This window comes from Geotrypetes seraphini, chromosome 11 (assembly GCF_902459505.1).
Source record: "Geotrypetes seraphini chromosome 11, aGeoSer1.1, whole genome shotgun sequence".
Classification (NCBI taxonomy): domain Eukaryota; kingdom Metazoa; phylum Chordata; class Amphibia; order Gymnophiona; family Dermophiidae; genus Geotrypetes; species Geotrypetes seraphini.
In genome coordinates this window covers 79,250,924-79,269,595 of record NC_047094.1, presented here as the reverse complement: position 1 = coordinate 79,269,595, position 18,672 = coordinate 79,250,924, and the positions used below count along the sequence as shown (strand labels likewise).

General features: G+C 42.9%; 1 protein-coding gene across 4 annotated transcripts in view; it reads right to left on the bottom strand.

Annotated features, from left to right (window-relative positions):
* LOC117345672 (sialoadhesin-like) overlaps positions 1-18,672 on the bottom strand; it is a 71,241-nt gene that overhangs the window by 25,959 nt on the left and 26,610 nt on the right. For all 4 annotated transcript variants that reach the window (XM_033914661.1, XM_033914663.1, XM_033914660.1 and 1 more), the window contains 4 exons: positions 16,071-16,442; positions 12,805-13,098; positions 7,136-7,402; positions 1,015-1,287 (listed from right to left, as the gene is read on the bottom strand). In XM_033914661.1, coding sequence (XP_033770552.1) covers positions 1,015-1,287; positions 7,136-7,402; positions 12,805-13,098; positions 16,071-16,442 — 1,206 coding nt within the window. The remainder of the gene's footprint in view (positions 1-1,014; positions 1,288-7,135; positions 7,403-12,804; positions 13,099-16,070; positions 16,443-18,672) is intronic.

The window sequence follows — 18,672 nt, the reverse complement described above, 5'->3', positions numbered from 1 at the left end:
CATGGGGGGGGGAGAGGGGTGCAGATAAGAGGAGAGACACTGTTGCCCCTGCCACCCCTTTACTACGCCACTGCTTCTATCTCTCCCTCCCTTCTTCATGGTTTTTAGAATTTCTCTCTCTTCCTTTCCTCACCTCAGGTCTAGTATCTGTCTTTTTCTCCCTTTCCTCCCCTCAAATCTGGTATCTCTATTTCCTTTCTCCCCCATACTCTGGCATCTCTCTCTCCTCTCCCTTTTCTTCCCTGTTATTCCTTCTCAATTTATTTTCTGTCTCTGTCTAGATTAAATTATTTCTTACTATCCAGTCTTCAATTTCCCTCTTTTCACTGTGTCTATCTATAGCTTGCCAAACCTTTCTCTCACCCCCTCCAGTATCTCACTAATTCTATCCTCTTCCTCCTATCCAGTATGCCCCCTTCTTCCTTTGTTTCTGCACCCTGTAGCCAGCATCTTTCCACCTTCGCTCCACTTCGGCCCAGCCCGGTATGACATATTTATTTTTGTTTCCCTCCCCTCTCTCTCGTTCTCCTCCCTCATTCATGAGTCCTGCATCTGGCCTTCTCCTTTCCACCTGTACCCGACCACTCCCCTTCTCTGCAGCCCTCTTTGGTGACTCATCAGCAGCGGCGATCAAGACAGGCTGCTGACGTCAGGTCCTTCCCTCTCCAAATCCCGCCTTTGCAGAAATAGGAAGTTGAAACAAAGTAGGTGGGAAGGCTGCTGGAAGAGGTAGGAGCTCCGGAGCACAACGCCAACCCTGGCTGGGATGATTTCTTACTCAGGCTGCTGCCGCCGCCCCCTACCCCCCAAATGGCAAAAACCGTTCTAAAGTGGCAAATTGAGAAATCCACCCAGATGCCCGGATGTACAGCGCTGCGTGCGTCTGGTAGCTCTATAGAAATAATAAATAGTAGTATTAGTTTATGTGCATGTTTTAGGGTAAAAGGGAAACACACCAGACAATATTGCATGCCATTTCATAGTATATCAGGAGTTAATTTGTGCTTCCAGTACCTTTGTTGATATTGGTGACATATTCCATGGTGATGCCTCGGCTGTTGGATGCAGAGCAAGAGATATTGAGAAGTTGCTCAGTCCTCCCAGTTAGAATACTTGTGATGATAATTCCATTGGCAGATGATGAAGCCTGGAGCCCTTCATTTCCCTTGACATTCCAGTTGGAATGCCACTCAACGACTGGAGGTGGGTGTCCCTCAGCAGTGCAGTTACATGTCACAGCTTCTCCCCAGTAGTGGCACATTGGTTCTGGCACAATGACAGGTTTATCTGAGGAACAATAATCACAGCATCATATTCCACTTTTGCAATAAAGACTGCCACTCGTATTTAACTCTAGAGAAGAATGAAATGCTTGACCAAGCACTCAACCATGAATGGGATTATATTTCTTCACTAAGAAACTTCTTTCCAATTAAGAAACATAACCCCTTTTCAAATAAAAAATCAAAAATATCACCAGATACGAATCTCAGTCCACTCAGACAGCCTGTATGTAATATGATGATAATAATAGAACCCAGTTGACCTAGGGACAGCTATTTTGAAATCACAAAAGTTGTTTTTGTTCTGTAGGAGTAAAACTTGTCCCTGGAAGCAGTGTGATATATAAGGTGACTTCTACTTGGAAGGTCATTGAAGGAGATATGGAGATGAGATAGATGTCATATTTAGGTATAAAACCTCTTATTCAGGAAGGATTTTATCTTTTGCTTCTTTTCTGCTATACACCCTTAAGAATTTTGGAGTGAACATCTGAATCTTAAGAGGCTGAATCCTGAATACCCCACTTGGTTAAAGGACATAGGAAAAAGAAGAAGGGTTTTCTTTCTTCTCTTTTCAAGTGAGGATTTGAACTCAGGATTGGAAATGCCAAACTCTGTGTCTGATGCAATGGAAGGGTTGTATTTACTTCTGAAAATCTGCCCTTGTAAGATCAACTCTCAAGAACTGATGACATATAAGATGTCTAAAAGCTATTAGGACTTCTGTCCACTACTGTGTCTCAGGGAGCCAGATAGGTAAAGAGGAGTGTTGGAACATCTGGCTATATAAAGACATTTCATTGGGTTCTGAGATCTTTGGAGACAAGGAAGGAAGTGTGATGAGTTTGAGATGTGAAGATGTGCCATTCATATTCCTGAGATGAGAGTAGCTGGATAAGAAACCAGTTGAAAAAGAGAACTGGAGACCCTTCTACTTGATCAGGATCCACCTATATCAACAGTGAAGAAGAGGGAGTCCCTAGCTTCCCAGAATCACCAAGAAGAGAAGGACACCTTAGCTTTGGAGGTGTGAGCTGAAATGTTTTCATAAGATTTCTTCAAATAATTATTTCTAATGAAGTGAACAGTTTGGTGCACTTTTAGGCATTACTCAATAAAGACTCTGGGCCTGATATTTAACCAAGGCAGTCAACAGTTAAATAAAACATCAGCTGCTGTGCTTAAAATGAAACTGGGTATTCTGTGCTGGTACCTGGATACCAGCCTTACTGAATATGTGGTTCCATTGCCAAATCAGTTTGTTATCTAAGTAGTGGATAACTGGATAACCTGAAGCTCTGCCCATGAACTGCCCCATTATTGTTTGGATACTGCTGAGGTGGTCAGAGGACATGTTCAGCAACACACTATCTTTATTAAAATTGGATACACCACTGAGTCTGGTTAGTACTAATTAATATCCAGTTTGCAATGCCTGCTAACCATAACGTAGTAATATTACATATGTATACTTAATCTTGATCTTTCCTTGCCATTTCTAGGGCACAGACCATAGCTCAGGTCTTATTCCCCAATTATTGGGGAAACATTACCATACACATAATAATGTGGATATATTGGTTACTAATATTGTCAGTGTTTGTATAGGACCATATTATAGACACTTCTCCAGTTAGACATCCAACATCTGAAAACCTTCCAAATGCGCTGTCTCAGGTGGATCCTTGTAAAGCCAACAAACTCAATGAGGAAGAATGTCAAAATGTGTGGCAAATAGAAAAAATTCCTCCAACCTTAAAACGTATACTGGGAGATCTCACCAGATATTGACCATTTTGGTTAATATCTGATAAGATCTCCCAGTATATCCCATAAGGCGTAAGGTTGGAGGAATTTTTTCAGGCGGATCCTTGGCATTACTTCACATGACCAACTAAGAAATGAAACCATCACCAACAATGCTGTGAGCAGCCATAGCTAATGAAATCTAAGAATGGCAGTTGAAATGGTACGGGCACATCTGTAGAATAGATCCACTACAATATAGAGTATGTTCAGAATATTCTGGAGAGTACATCCAAAGTTCAAAGAAGCATGCCAAGGAAAATCTGGATAAAACAAAAGGAAACCAACCAGTTCATATGTTATCTATCCAATGTGATGACGGACATCATATGGAACACCCAGCAACTACAGCAGTGAAATGCCTATTTGATCATCTGCAACCACTCGTGTACAAAGGGACATAAAATTTAAGATAAAGCTCAATATTACCACCTTATATTGCACGCTTTGATTAAGGAACACATATTTGATGATATATGTTTAACTGAGACAGGGACTGGGAAGGCGAGTGTATCTTCAGCAGCTTGTCCTATGGACTTTTTTATAGAACTTCAAGGAAAGGGGTTGGGTTGGTAATGATTTCTTGTTCATTCCTGGATAACCAGATAAATGCGTTTGAGTGATGGCGTACTGAGAGATGGAGGGATGGACTATGTGGAATGGGGAGATTTGAGGGGAATATAGAAACAAAGAGAGGGAAGAAAATGACTGCTGGGGTTGAGAATGAGCTTGGATTGAGAGAAAGAGAGAGACAATATTACAGGGAAAGGGGATGGGACTTGCCTAAAAGTTGCCTAAACTTATTTTACAATGTAAAAACACCAATATACACAAATGAACTAATTAGCTTAGGTAGGTACATTAGGTAGATTGTGAGCCCGCTGGGACACACAGGGAAAAATGCTTGAGTACCTGAATAAATTAATGTAAAACCGTCTGAACTCCCCTGGGAGAACGGTATAGAAAATTGAATAAATAAATAAAATAAAAAATAAAAACAATTGTTTAAAAATTCTGATTATAGTCTGGTTTTGTTGTAGTATGTGCCTCACTTTACACTCTTCTGTATCACATTTCATCTGCTAGTTAAATGCCGAGTCTCCCAGTGAAGAAATAAGCTTTTGCCAGTGTGTTCAAGATTAATGGTGATACAGGGGGTGGAAATGAGTAGGGGCTGATCCTGGGGTTGGGGGCTACGAAGAGGATGAAAAGAACAGATACGGTGAAGAGTAGACGTTAGGGAGTGGAAGAAATGGACAGGGGGAAAAAGTAAGGTAAATCAATGCTTAGAAAAAGGGCATAAGGAAAGGGAAGAAACTGGATCTGGGCATATGGAAAATCTGGGATTCAGATATTGACAGAGAACCTGGCATTGTGTAAGAGACCAGAAGAAGATGGACTCTACGACTGACTGAATATTAGCAGTGTGAGTAAGGAGCAGCAGGGGCTCGAGATAAGGTGGTAGGAATAAGAACATGAGCAAAGAGTAGGAAGGACACTGGGGACTAGATAATTGGGTCAAGAGTATAAATGTAGAAAAATGGGGAGTGGAGAAGGCTTGAAGGACCTAGAGCAGTGGATCATAAACTGTGTGCTGTGCCACACTAGTGTGCCTCCTGAGATTTCAGGTGTGCCGCAGTGCACTGGGGAGGAGGAGAGGTGCCGGCACTAGCTGACTGCCTACAGGATGTGGCTCTTGTGGCGAGAGGTACGTCCTATAGGCAATCGGGGGGGGGGGGGGCAGCATCTATCCTTCTCTCTGACCCTCTTCCCTTCTGGCACACCCCACTGGCTTCTCAGGGCCCACCTGGAGGGCCTTCACACACATGCGGACATCAACATGATGATGTTACTCATGCGTGTGATGTCATCATGGTGATATCTGTGCACTTCCAGGTGTCTTGAGCCATGGCCACTACCTTTAGTGTACCGCAGCTTGAGAAAGTTTGCGGGACACTGGTCTACAAGATGTGCCTCTCACTGTGAGAGGCACATCCTGTAGACAATCAGCTGGCACCAGCATCTCTCCTTCTGTTCGCACCTCTTCCCTGCTGGCACCACCCCCACTGGTGGCTCAAGGCCCATCTGAAGGGCCTTTGCGCATGCATGGACATCGACATGATGACATCACACATGCACATGACATCGTCGCATTGACATCTGCGCACTTCCGGATGCCTTGAGCCACGGCCAGTACATTTAATGTGCTGCAGCTTGACAAAGTTTGCAGGGCACTGACTTAGAGGCATTGGGAGGCAGTTGAAAGTGACAGAGGGCAATAAAGAGGGTGAAAGAGAAAGAAAAGGGACAGGTTTTTGAAGTAGGTGAGAGAGGGTAGAAATAGGAAAGCTAAGAGGGGAAATGAAAGCCTGAATAAGGATAACATCAAAGAAAGGGATGAGTGGAGAGAGGATGAGTGACCATGAAGGACTGGAGGATGCAAGACAAAAAAAAAGGTTAATGAAGTTGGGGAAGGGATGAGTACATAGGGTGGAAATTGGTAACTAGAAAGTTGTTGACAGATGGGGGAGTAGGAGACTGGGAAAGGAATGAGACAAAGAAGGGTATGGTAGGACTAGGGAAGTAAGAATGGGAAATGGAAAGTCTGCCTTTGAGACAGACATGGGGGGAGGCACTGCTTGCCCTGAGATCATAAGCATGGAATGTTGCTACTATTGGGTTTCTGTCAGGTACTTGTGACCTGGATTGGCTACTGTTGGAAACAAGATACTGGGCTAGATAGACCATTGGTCTGACCTAGTATGGTTATTCTTATTCTTCATGTTTGTTCAGCCAAAAGGACAAAATTTCAACATTATTTAGATAAATGAAGCCTGATTGAGTGTGTCCACAGGGCCCTGGAGGGAAAGAATGCTTCCCCATCTTATTCCATGTGACTGTGAAGAGAAAAAAGTCTTCCTCTTCACTTAAAAAGTCCTCTGCAAACAAAGGTAGCAAAAGATACCAAGAAGGCCCTTCATGTACATGTCAAAGGAAACTACAGGGCTGAGCAAAGAAAGTAAACTAATGCTCTTCCAGTGCTGAATGGAGTTTTGATATGTGGTCCGAAGAGGAGAGAATGAAACTGACTTGGATAGAAAATGATATCTGGCACAGTCATGACTTATATTTTATAAAACACATATGGACGTGTGTACTTTACATGCTAAAATTTACATCTGCTTCCCAGCAGGTAGGCATATCCGCAGCTTCAACAAATGAGATTTCTACAAAATTTGTGCAGTTACCTTCTCCATCTCCAAACCTAGGCAACCTATTATAATACAATTACCCTTCACGCCATCATTATTTATTTGGTTTTATATTCCATCCTCCCCAAAAAGCTCAGAACGGGCTACATATTAACGTCCACAGTGTTACAATATTTCATTACATAGGGTTACATTTAACTCTCATAGGGTCACAATACACTTCCCCCTCCTCATTCGCGGCTCCTGCACTCGCGGTTTCATAGAATCGCAATTTTTTCTGGGGAGGGGGAAAATAAAAAAAACAGTCTTAATGTAAAAAAAATCCATCTTTTTTTTCCTCCCTGCCGCCTTCCCGGCCTTACCTGGTGGTCTAGAGGGCTTTCGGGGCAGGAACGATCTTCCTACGCTCCTGCCCCCTGCAGATCGCCATGAGGAAATGGCTGCTGGGAGTTCCCGTAGTCTCTTGAGACTACGTCGGGAACTCCCTACAGCCATTTCCTGATGGCGATCTGCACGGGGCAGGAGCGTAGGAAGATCTTTCCTGCCCCGAAAGCCCTCTAGACCACCAGGTAAGGCCGGGAAGGCGGCAGGGAGGTGGGGGTGGGTTAGAGCCAGATAATTGCGGTTTTTCGGCATTTGCAGTCCGGCTCTGCCCGTATCCCCCGCGAATGACGAGGGAGAAGTGTAACAGTACACAGGGTTACTATATTCTGTTATTCTATGACCCACAGCCACACCATAAAATGTCTCAGACTAACTTCTGAGGTTGTCTATCTCACTTGTCAAGTGGCATCATTCATCTGTACCAAGAAGTCAGAAAGTGCTGCTACTCACACTGCACATGCACTTGTAAAGGAGGAGACTCTCTTGTCCCCAGATCATTTTGTACACTGCAGTAATATGGACCACTGTCCCTCCTCAAGCTCCTCATTGTTATATTTTTCTGTGTTTCACCAGGTATCAAAACCTTTTCTAGACCCTGGTACCAGCTGTAGGTTGCCACTTCAGGGTTAGCACGAGTGGAACATGTCATATTTATGGAGTCTCCTTCTGCAGGCTCTCCATTCCCCAAAATGGAGATGATTGTGTCCTTGGGAGGATCTGTGAAAAGAAATGTTGAGAAAAAGACAAAGTGTGATTAGCGGGGAAAGGCAACTGGAGCCTGCTGCTGACAGGGTAACTGAAGATGTCAGAGGGATGGAGCAAAACCTCCTCAATCTTTAGAATGAAGTTTTTGGAACCCGCTCCTAGTCTGTATGTTGTGAAGTTTCATGATATTGTGTATGCAGGGCCTACATGTCCACCTCTGCTGGTAGAAATAGAGATGTGTATCCTGCCCTAAACTATTATTGAAAATGCTTGAAGTACCCGTATTTAAACGGCTTTGAATGTGGTTGTAAAACTACAACAAAAGTGGTATAGAAGTCCCAATCCCTATTAGGATGTGGTAAGTTTATATATAAGTTTTTGCAGGTTTTGTATTATGTTGCAAAGCATGTGGCAGAACTGGACTGGATTAAGGGAAAGGAGATGAGACTTGTATACCGAAGGGGAAACAAAATTCAAGTGTGAGCCAACAGATATAAGAGAAGCTCACACTTGAATTTTGTTTCCTCTCCGGTTAGAGGATGTAAATTTAAAAGACACCATCAACACCTTTTCTCTCATCAGGCAGCATTATGGGGTAAAGATCTAGAACAATTGCTTACGTCTACTACTTATGGGGAATTTAGGAAACGCCTAAAAACATATCTGTTCCTGAAGTATTTAGGCAACTAACCTGCACAATCTTATTCCACAATAACTGATCCCTAGAGATGTTAATCACTAGCTTTTAACTTTGTTAATTCCACTCAGTTTGTAGCATCTTTTAATCATTGTAAACCACATAGAATTTAACGGTCCTGCGGTATATAAACTGTTGTTATTATTATTTTCTGGTTACACATTCAAAATGGTTTATATATATATATATATAAAATTACTTTATATACCACCAATGTATTTACGTGGTTTACAAAAAATATTAAAATACAGCTATAGCTAAGTATTTCAACTACAAAAATCTAAAGACATAAAAACTATTCTAAAATTCTTTTATTTTCAAAACAATATAAAAAAATCTGCTCATTAATGTCAAAATCAAGAAGAAAAGGAAGTACTAGACAACCATGTCTTTAATGCTTTACAAAAAACCAAATATCTTGTTATACTACTAATAGCAGCTGGTAGCGTGTTTCACAGCGAAGGACCCAAATGACTAAAGGCTCACTATCCAGTTGAAGTCAGTCTAACCCTGTGGTATTTAACCCAGTCCTTAGGGACCACCTGGCCAGTTGGGTTTTCAAAATCTCTGTCATCCATATTCATTGTGGATATCCTGAAAACCTGACTGGCCAGGTAGTCCCCGAGGACTGGGTTGAATACCACTGGTCTAACCATTTGGAGTGTAGGAAGCTTTAGTAAACAATGTTGAGAAGAACGCAAAAAGAAGCACTGTTGATCTGGTCTAATAAGCAGTGTGGATTCTAACAAGATGGCATCTCCCTTCCTTGTTTCTATTTGATTTGATTTTTTCTAAGTTCCCCCTACATATTTACTTTATTTTTCATCATCTTTTAATTTGTCCTTCGTTTTTGATCTGATCTGAATTTTTGGCCCTTCAGTTCATTTATTTCATTTATCTAATTCTCTTCTTATCAGGCTAACGGCCTTAATAGCCTCGATGGCAGTAAACATTCTTCTCACCTTTGAAGTAGAATGGGGAGTTTGCCGAGGTGATAAGGAGATGGAGGTTTGCCCTCCGAGATGAAAGTGACACGTCGGATCGGAGGGGTTGGCCTATGAGGCCTATGAGGGGAGCGCAGCCTTCCCATGCTGATGCGGTGATCAGGGAGGACGATTGGCCGTTGACTGTGGCTGATGGACTGGGGACGGGGGTTACAGCAGATCGCTGGCCTACTGCCTGCCTTTGGGATATTCTTCCTTCTTGTCGGACTTTTACTTTGGAGATCTGCTGCTCCTGTTTTGATCGACTGGGGGTCAGCTGGCAGAAGAGTCTTGGTCGTGCCATCTGGAGAGCGCCTGCCCCCATCGTCAAAAGCCAATGATGATTTGCTGGGGCCTGTGTGGCTGGTCATCGGGTGACCTGTTTGGTCCTCTAGCTCTCCTCGGCATGATACCTTCAGCTGTTGAGTCCCTCCTGCCTCGCCTTTGACGGATCCGATGTTTGCTCTGGTTGTCCACTGCCTTTGACTGCTTTTCTACTTACTATCTTTGGCTGTTGGCCCCCTCCTGCGATGAGGATCCTAAAATCTTCTTTGGCCAATGATAGATTGACTCGGCCATTGTGTCCTGCTGTTGCCTTACACTGGACTGAATCCAATTGGACCTTATTTCACTTTTATTTTTATTTTATTTTCATTTCTCTATTTTTACATCTTTAATTTTCTTAAATTTACTTTATTTTTAAAGTAATTTTTGTTTTCACCTGTAATGAATACTTCTTAGGATGTATATCTTGTACCTATCTCTATCTTTTCCTTTCCTATTTGAATATGTTCTATGGAGTTCCTTTCTGCATTCAACTGTTACACTGTAAACTGCTTCCAGCAAGTCGATGTAGTGTTCATAGTGGGAGCGCCTATTATTTTATGGGCGATTTTCAGCATAATAGCATGCAAATTATATGCACACTATTTGTGCAGAGAATCACCAGTAAAGAGTGGGAGGAAATGTGCTTAGCGATTGCTCTTTTGAGCTCCTCCCTCCTCCCTCCTGCCAATGCTGCTCTCCCTTTCCTGATTAATTGAGCTGCAGGTCTCCCTAAGTCCTGCCAGCTCAGCTGATTAACTGGTAGGCAGAGCAGCAGAAAGAACAGTCCCCTCTCCCGCCGACACCCCCCTCGTCCAACACTGCCAGGACCCCCCAACACACTGAACAAGTTTGGCAGGAGGGATGCCCACTCCCTCCTGCTGCTGCCTCCGTCACTGAAGTCCCCTGTCGCTGCCCCCGCCATCACCCCCCAACAACCCCGATAGCCCCACTCCGACATGCCTGTCAGGAGGGATGCCTACTCCCTCCCACCGCTGGTGATTTCCACCCCCTTGGCAACCCCCCCATGACAGAAGGGATGCCTACTCCCTCCTGCTGTCAGTGATTCCCACCCCCAACTCCCCCTGGCAGGAGGGATGCCCAGTCTCTCTCACTGCTTCTTGTGACTTTGGGCAAATCACTTAATTCTCCTTTGTCCCAGGTACACAATAATTACCTCTAAACTGATTGTAACTACAGAAAAACAGTTTATCAAATCCCATTCCCTTCCCTTCCTTAAAAGACTAATAATCTCCCTCTCTCCCACCCCCAGATCCAGCATCTCTCCCTTCCTTTCCTCCCTCTCTTTTTCCCTCAGATCAAGTATTTTTCTTTCTTTTCTGGAGTCCATTATCCCTCTCTCTCTCCTTCTCTCGTCCCTTTCTTCCTCCCTTCCATTGTCCAGCACCTGTTACTAACAATGGCCAATCCAGATCACAAGTACCTGGCAGAAACCCAAAAAGTAGAAAGATTCTATGCTACTTAATCCGGATAAACTGTGGTTTTACCCATGTCTGCTGTAATAATTGTTTATGAACTTTTCCTCAAGGAATTTGTTCAAAACTTAACATAACAAAATGCTTCTATAAAATATCCCCTGGAGTAGCCAGGCATTTTATTTCATACATAATACATTTTGGGATTTGTCCTATGAAATCGGAGAATTACTGCAATCCCTCGCTAACATGTCTATTAGAACCAGACGGATACCAGAAGACTGGAAGATAGCGAACGTCATCCCAATCTTCAAAAAAGGATCAAGGGGAGAACCAGGAAACTATAGACCTGTGAGTCTCACATCGGTCCCTGGGAAAATGGTTGAGGCTTTGATTAAAGACAGCATAGTACAGCATCTGGATAACCATGACCTGCTGAGAGGTAGTCAGCATGGCTTTAGGAAAGGGAAGTCGTGCTTGACAAACTTACTTCAGTTTTTCGAGGGAGTGAACAAACAAGTCGATAAAGGAGAACCGGTGGACATTATATACTTGGACTTCCAGAAAGCATTCGACAAAATACCTCATGCGAGACTTCTCAATAAACTACAAAGCCATGGAATAGAAGGGGATATACTAAGATGGATAGGAAAATGGCTGGAAAACAGAAGACAGAGAGTTGGCATAAATGGGAAGTACTCAGACTGGAAGAAAGTAACTAGCGGTGTGCCTCAGGGCTCGGTTCTTGGGCCTATCTTATTCAATATCTTCGTAAATGACCTGGAAGAAGAAACGACCAGTGTTATCATCAAGTTTGCAGATGACACAAAGCTATGCCGGGCAATCAGGTCGCAAAAAGACAGCGAGGAACTCCAGAGAGATTTGAAGCAACTTGAGAGATGGGCAGAAAATTGGCAGATGAGTTTTAATGTAGAAAAATGCAAAGTGATGCACCTGGGCAGCAAAAACAAGGAGCATGAGTATAAACTGTTAGGTATAACATTGGGGAAGAGCAAACAAGAAAAAGACCTGGGGATACTGATAGACAGGACCCTGAAGCCGCCGGCTCAATGCGCAGCAGCGGCAAAGAAAGCTAACAGGATGTTAGGCATGATAAAGACGGGAATCACGAGTAGATCAAGGGAGGTCATAATGCCGCTTTATAGAGCAATGGTCAGACCACACTTGGAATACTGTGTCCAACACTGGTCTCCATACCTAAAGAGGGATATAACTCTGTTGGAGAGGGTGCAGAGGCGAGCGACGAAACTAGTAAAAGGTATGGAGAACTTGAGCTACAAAGAACGCCTCAGAAAACTGGGATTATTCACCCTTGAGAAGAGAAGACTAAGAGGGGATCTGATAGAGACTTTTAAATTGCTAAAAGGAATCGACAAAATGGAGCAGCTCACTCACCAGCAGAGGGAAAGGATGGTGAGCAAGAAACAGCGTTATTCACAATGGCAAATGTGACCCAGACTCGGACCAGAGGTCATGGCCTGAAGCTGAGAGGGGAAACGGCCAGGACAAATGTCAGAAAATTCTGCTTCACGCAGCGAGTGGTGAACGCCTGGAACTCTCTCCCGGAAGAGATGGTGAAGGAAACCACCATTCTAAGATTTAAGGAAAAATTGGACGCACATCTTCTTGCGGGACACATTGAGGGATACGAGTGACTAATGTATTCGCCAGGGTATGCCTGGCTGAGCCTCTGCGTGTGCGGATCACCGGACTGGATGGACCCCAGGTCTGATCCGGTGCAGGCATTTCTTATGTTCTTATGAAGCAGCCAGTAAAGGCCTTGAGACATCTTCCTCGCCCCTATCCTCCAGAGTTCCTTTATTTTTAATGCCTTTTTTTACTATTTTTGAACCCTGACCCTGCTGCACAGAGATAATGGAGATAATGGACATTTTGGAAGATGATTTAGAATTAGGTTGAGAATGGTGAAGTTTTCAGACAGTTATTACTTACATTTTATGCTGAGGGTGATGTTTGCCTGTGATCTTTGCCCATTTGGGTAGGCGGCTGAGCACTGAAGATGCTTCCCATGATCCTCTGAAGAAGGGAAATAGGTGAATGATGTCCCTGTTCTCCAGCTGCTATCTGAGAACTCTTCCTCGTAGACTCTGGCCTTGATACCAGGCCAGTCCCAGGTCAGAGAGGGAGGATTAGGGGGACAGGTGTGCTCAGCAAAACAGTTGATGGTGACAGATACTCCTTCAGACATAACTGTAGGGAAATTCAATGACGGCTTCTTTGGAGTATCTGCAGAGTAAGAGGATCCCACAGTGACAGATCATTGGGCATGGCATACTGTTACGAGTCATTTTATATCAACATGGTCAAATTTCACAGATTAGTAAGGTAAGAGAGGGATAAAGGTAAAGTAGGGTCTTAAAGAAATTCAATGAGGTAGTTTCTAAATTCAGAATAATTTGTCACCAATGACAGTGTTTTCAGTCTCCAAATGAATGGCTCTAACACAGGGCTTAATTTCTGAGGGGAACGGCCTAGAAAGCAGTTCTACCTCTTCTCATAGAAACATAAAAACATGATGGCAGATAAAGGCCAAACTGTCCATCCAGTCTGCCCATCTGCAGCATTCACTATCTCCTCATTTCTCTAAGAGATCTCATGTGCATTTAAACCCTAGAGAATCAGAGGTGTTTACCTCCATCCTTCCCTTCCAGAGAGCCTGCAGAGAAGAGGAGGGGGAGAGGATGAGACTAAAACAGAGCAGAGAATAGTCATTCTGCTCTCTTATCCAGCATGACTTTATAAACGTCGCTTAGTGGATGATTGATAACTGCGCTTCGTGGCGCCTAGCCACTAGGTACCATTTATAGAATCAGGTTTGGGGCCAGAGTATTTTTTAAATTCGGGTCTGTTTGTGAGAAAGCCCTTTTTGGACTACTACCCTCTTATTTGGTATCATATCTGAAATTGTTTAATTCAAAAAAGCATACCAGGAATTCGGGCATGTTTATTTTCCCCACCCCTAGGGGTTGTCGCTATAAAAAATTATTTGATAGGACTTTAGAATATCAGACGGGGAAAGCGGATTCCTGGATAAGCCCGCTGATTGTTCAGGCTTATTCTTATCCTATATTTAGGAAATTATTAAAAACTCATCTGTTTGATAATCAAGAATGTTGATCTTCAAGCTTTTTAATGATTTTATCATGCCGTGTTTGTAAATTTTTCTTTACAATTAGGTTGTATTTTAATTGAGATATTAATACTTGTATGTTTAAGTTGTATTTTACCTCTGAATATAAAAGAGTGCAAAAAATATCATTAACTAACTGGAAGGGCCTCAGTAATAGAACCTACGCAAGTCATAGACTCTGACCGTACAAGTCTGCGTGCTTCCCCGGCTCCTTAGCTCCAATCATCAGCAACCTTCCAGTCCCTTACCTCAACTAAAAGGATTTTAAATTTATTGCAAGTGAAATCCTAAAAAAAATTTTTTATCTTTTTATTTAAATTTATTTCGAATAACTTATTCTAAAATATCAGCTTTCTAAAAATCTAAATTCTATAAATAGATGCACTATTTCCTTATGAGAGACTTAATTTAAACATCCAATATCCATTGAAATTACTTAGCTTTCAAATAATATATCCCCAGCAAACTGCTTCAGACCATGCCTCAGGGCATGGAAAGCTAAGTAATTTCAATGGATATTGGATGTTTAAATTAAGTCTCTCATAAGGAAATAGTGCATCTATTTATAGAATTTAGATTTTTAGAAAGCTGATATTTTAGAATAAGTTATTCGAAATAAATTTAAATAAAAAGATAAAAAAATTTTTTTAGGATTTCACTTGCAATAAATTTAAAATCCTTTTAGTTGAGGTAAGGGACTGGAAGGTTGCCGATGATTGGAGCTAAGGAGCCGGGGAAGCACGCAGACTTGTACGGTCAGAGTCTATGACTTGCGTAGGTTCTATTACTGAGGCCCTTCCAGTTAGTTAATGATATTTTTTGCACTCTTTCATATTCAGTGGGAAATTAGGGGTCTTTATTATTGTGAATATTATTCTCACTAAGGGATTTGAGTATAGTAAGTTGTATTTTAACCATGATGAATAATTCTGCTATGTGTATACGATTGTATTTATCTACTGTTGTGAACCGCCTAGAACTAATGACAGGGCGGTATACAAGAAATAAAATTATTATTATTATTATTATTATTATTAATAGCCTGCCTCACAGTGATGAGAATGTGTTGTTCTCTCCTGGGTGCTGAGATCTTCTCCTTGTGTTGCTGCCAACATATTTACAAGTTTAAATGTGAGAATAAGCACGGCTCAGGAAATCTGGGGTTTTCCAGAATCTCTTCCCTTGGGTAGATCTCAAATCTCTAGTACAGGGGTGTCCAACCTTTTGGCTTCCCTGGGCCGCATTGTCCGAAAAATTTTTTTCTGCGGCTGCACAAATGCGTAAACGCTGCAGCAAGACAGAGGAGGGAGCCGGCAAGACGGTAAACACCCGGGGGCAGCAGAGGGAAACACTGTATCACCCTCAACTGGGGCCGCACAAAATACTTCACAGGGCCGCAGGTTGGACACCCCTGCAAGTAGATTAGTAGGACAGATGTAAAACCACAAAGCCTCTTCCCTTTCCAAACCCCAATTATTCTCCTCCTCCCCACCCCCACCATCATCCCACCATCCCCCCAAGAACTCCAACTCTCACTCCAAGTATCTCTGGTTTGATGGGTGCAAGAGAGATCCACACCGGCTCCTGCCCAGCAGCTGTCTTCTTCAAATGACATTGCTGATCTCTAGAGGTCATCTCGTGGAACTACTGCTAACAGGGCTTGTTGCAGGGAGGCACATATGCACAATTCTAACATTCATTCTTTATTTTATGTTGTTTTTTTTGAAGAGGTGTGGCGCGGTGGTTGAGGCTACAGCCTCAGCACCCTGGGGTTGTGGGTTCAAACCCCACGCTGTTCCTTGTGACTCTGGGCAAGTCACTTAATCCTCCATAGCCCCAGGTATATTAGATAGATTGTGAGCCCACCGGGACAGATAGGGAAAATACTTGAGTACCAGATTGTAAAAACTGCTTAGATAAACCTTGATAGGCGGTATATAAAATCCTAATAAACTTGAAACTTGATAATTCAAATGAGGTTCAGAGTGACTACACTCATTGACATGCAGCTGGTTGGTTACTTTAGAGTAGAAAAGACCTTGGTTTTACAATTCAAAGTTAGTTTTACCTGTAACTGTGACATGAGTTGTGGTATGATAAAATTTGAAGTTATTAGAGCCCGGGTCTATCCAGGTGTAATAGGTGTCAGAATCACTGTGTCTAACATTGTCAATCTTTAAGGAGCACGTGCTGTTGCCCAGATCTCCACTTAAGGACGTCCGACCTTTGAATTCTCCTTGCACAGAATTCTTGCTATTATACACCTCGGGGTACCCTGTGCTTCTATACTGGTACCAGGCAGCATCGAATTCTCTGGAAGTCCTTCGATGCCCCGGGTAGGTGAAACGACAGGGTATCACTACACATGAACCCTTCATTGCCTGGATGGATGCTGGTTGCCAAGAAGACCATGTTTGAGTGAATGAGGGTTGGAAGGAAGCTGTGGTGGAAGCATGGTTCAAAAAAAAAAAAAAGAAGAGAAGAGCATGAGAATTACATTACAGTTCGAGTCATTTATGACATCACAGACAATACAGAACAAGCAAATGTAAAACTTGTTGCTCATGCGTCACAAGGGCATCATGATATCTATTACATTGGGCAAGATCAATAGTCTATTGAGCCCAGAACCTTGGTCAGGGCCAGAGTTAGACATGCTGTGGCCCGGGGCAGAAATTAAGGAGGGGCCACCAATTCCTCTCCTCCCTGCCCCCCTCCTGATTTTACCACCAAATGACCTCCCATCCAGCATCTCTCCCTTCCTTTCTTCCATCCACCCCCAAGTCTACCACATACCATCCTATCCAGCATCCCTCCCTTCATTTAAAAGTCAGCTGCTCCAGGGAACCCCCATGGGCCAGGATCTCCCTCCCTTCTCCCCACCCCATTCTGAAACCCTCTTCACCTTTTAAAATGCAAAGGGGTTGCTGGCATGACAGTGATTCTCTAGCGTTGCTCGCAGATTCCTTGGCATTGTTCCCTTGCCACGGTCTGCCCAAGTGGAAACAGGAAATTGTGGCAGAGGGGGAACAGACCGTGGCAGGGGAACAGTGCCAAGGAATCCGCAAGCAGTGCTAGAGAATTGCTGCTGTGCCATGTATTCTATTCAAATCTGATACAAATATCCTACTTTCCATATCTGATCTTAATTGCTTTTGATAAAATCGAATCACCTATTTCAAATACCAAGGTGCTGATAATAATAAACATTGGTATAATTGCTTCACAACTTTATACTGTATCTGATACACAATTGGTAACCAATGTACGAGTGACACACTGAAGAAGTGAACCTTCTTTGTCGCTCATTAGGGCATTCCTTTGAACAGATTTTGGTGGGTGGTGTTGGTTTGTTAGGCTGAGTTAAGTTAGTTTGTGAGATTTATCAGCCTGCAGGATTTATTAGAAAATGGCTAGTATTAGAAACATAGAAAGTGATGGCAGATAAAGAACACATAATCTAGTCTGCCCATCCACATCATCGTACTTGTCTTAACTTTGGTGTCACATGTTCATATCTGCTACCACATTCTTACTTCTGCAGCACGCTCTAATTTGCATTTTTGCAACATCCAAATTCAGCATATTACAGTAATCCAATTTACTCAAGATCAAAGATTGTACTATTATCTGAAAATCATATGTGCTAATCATTAATCTGAGTTTTACAACCATATGCAGATTAAAAAAAACAACAACCCAAGACATTACAACTTGCCCTATCTGTGCAGAAAAAGATAAGAGGGAATCAAAGATCACTTAGGCTTTTCACTGTCTGCAGACTGTGGGAAACTTTCCCATGTCATTCTTTAGTGTCTATCTCAACCTCAGACCTTCTACACCAGCATTCTTCAATACAAGGCTTGATCTACTCAATCCCATTCTTCTTTTAAGGGAAATGGAATTGATATATTGCATTTTTGTAGCTACAAGTACAATCAAAGCAGTTTACACAGCCAATCACAGAGCAGCACGGGACCAGGCAGGAAGCACAAAGATTGCACTCCTGCATTGTGTGTCACTCTGCAAAGAGGCAGCTATCCAGAAGAAGACCGCGCTAGACCACCACCACTTCAAAATAAAGGGGGGGGGGGGTGCAGTGTATTTGGTTCATAAGATGCACTCCCTTTCCCTCTCTCTTTTTGGGGGTGGAAAAAGTGCATCTTATGGTTCGAAAAATACGGTATATATGAGTTTAATACAAAAACAAAACTTCAAGTACTTACAGAAAATAAAGAAAAACAATTTAATGAGACTTTTGACACTGATTTTCTGCAGAGTTGTTTCATGCCCATTTCTTCCTCTCTCCCTATGCACCATCTCTCCCTCTCCTCTATTTCTCTACCCATATCTCCTTCTCTTCCCATATATCATCTCTCCTTCCCCTCCACCCTTATGTCCATTTCTCCCTCTTTCACCACTCTCATCCCTCCTGCAACATATTTCCTTTCCCCCAAACCCCACTCACAAATATTATGCTCTTTCTTGTTTAAACGAGTCAATGGTGATTCCTACAGCTGCCTGCCACTAACCCGAAGCCTCTCCTCTGTCACATACCACCCGGGAAGAAATATGAAGTTGTGACAGAGGGCAGGCTGTGGCAGAGGAGCAAGCTGCTAACCCATTGAAGCAAGAGAATAGCCGCAGCCACGTAATCAAAGAGCTGATCC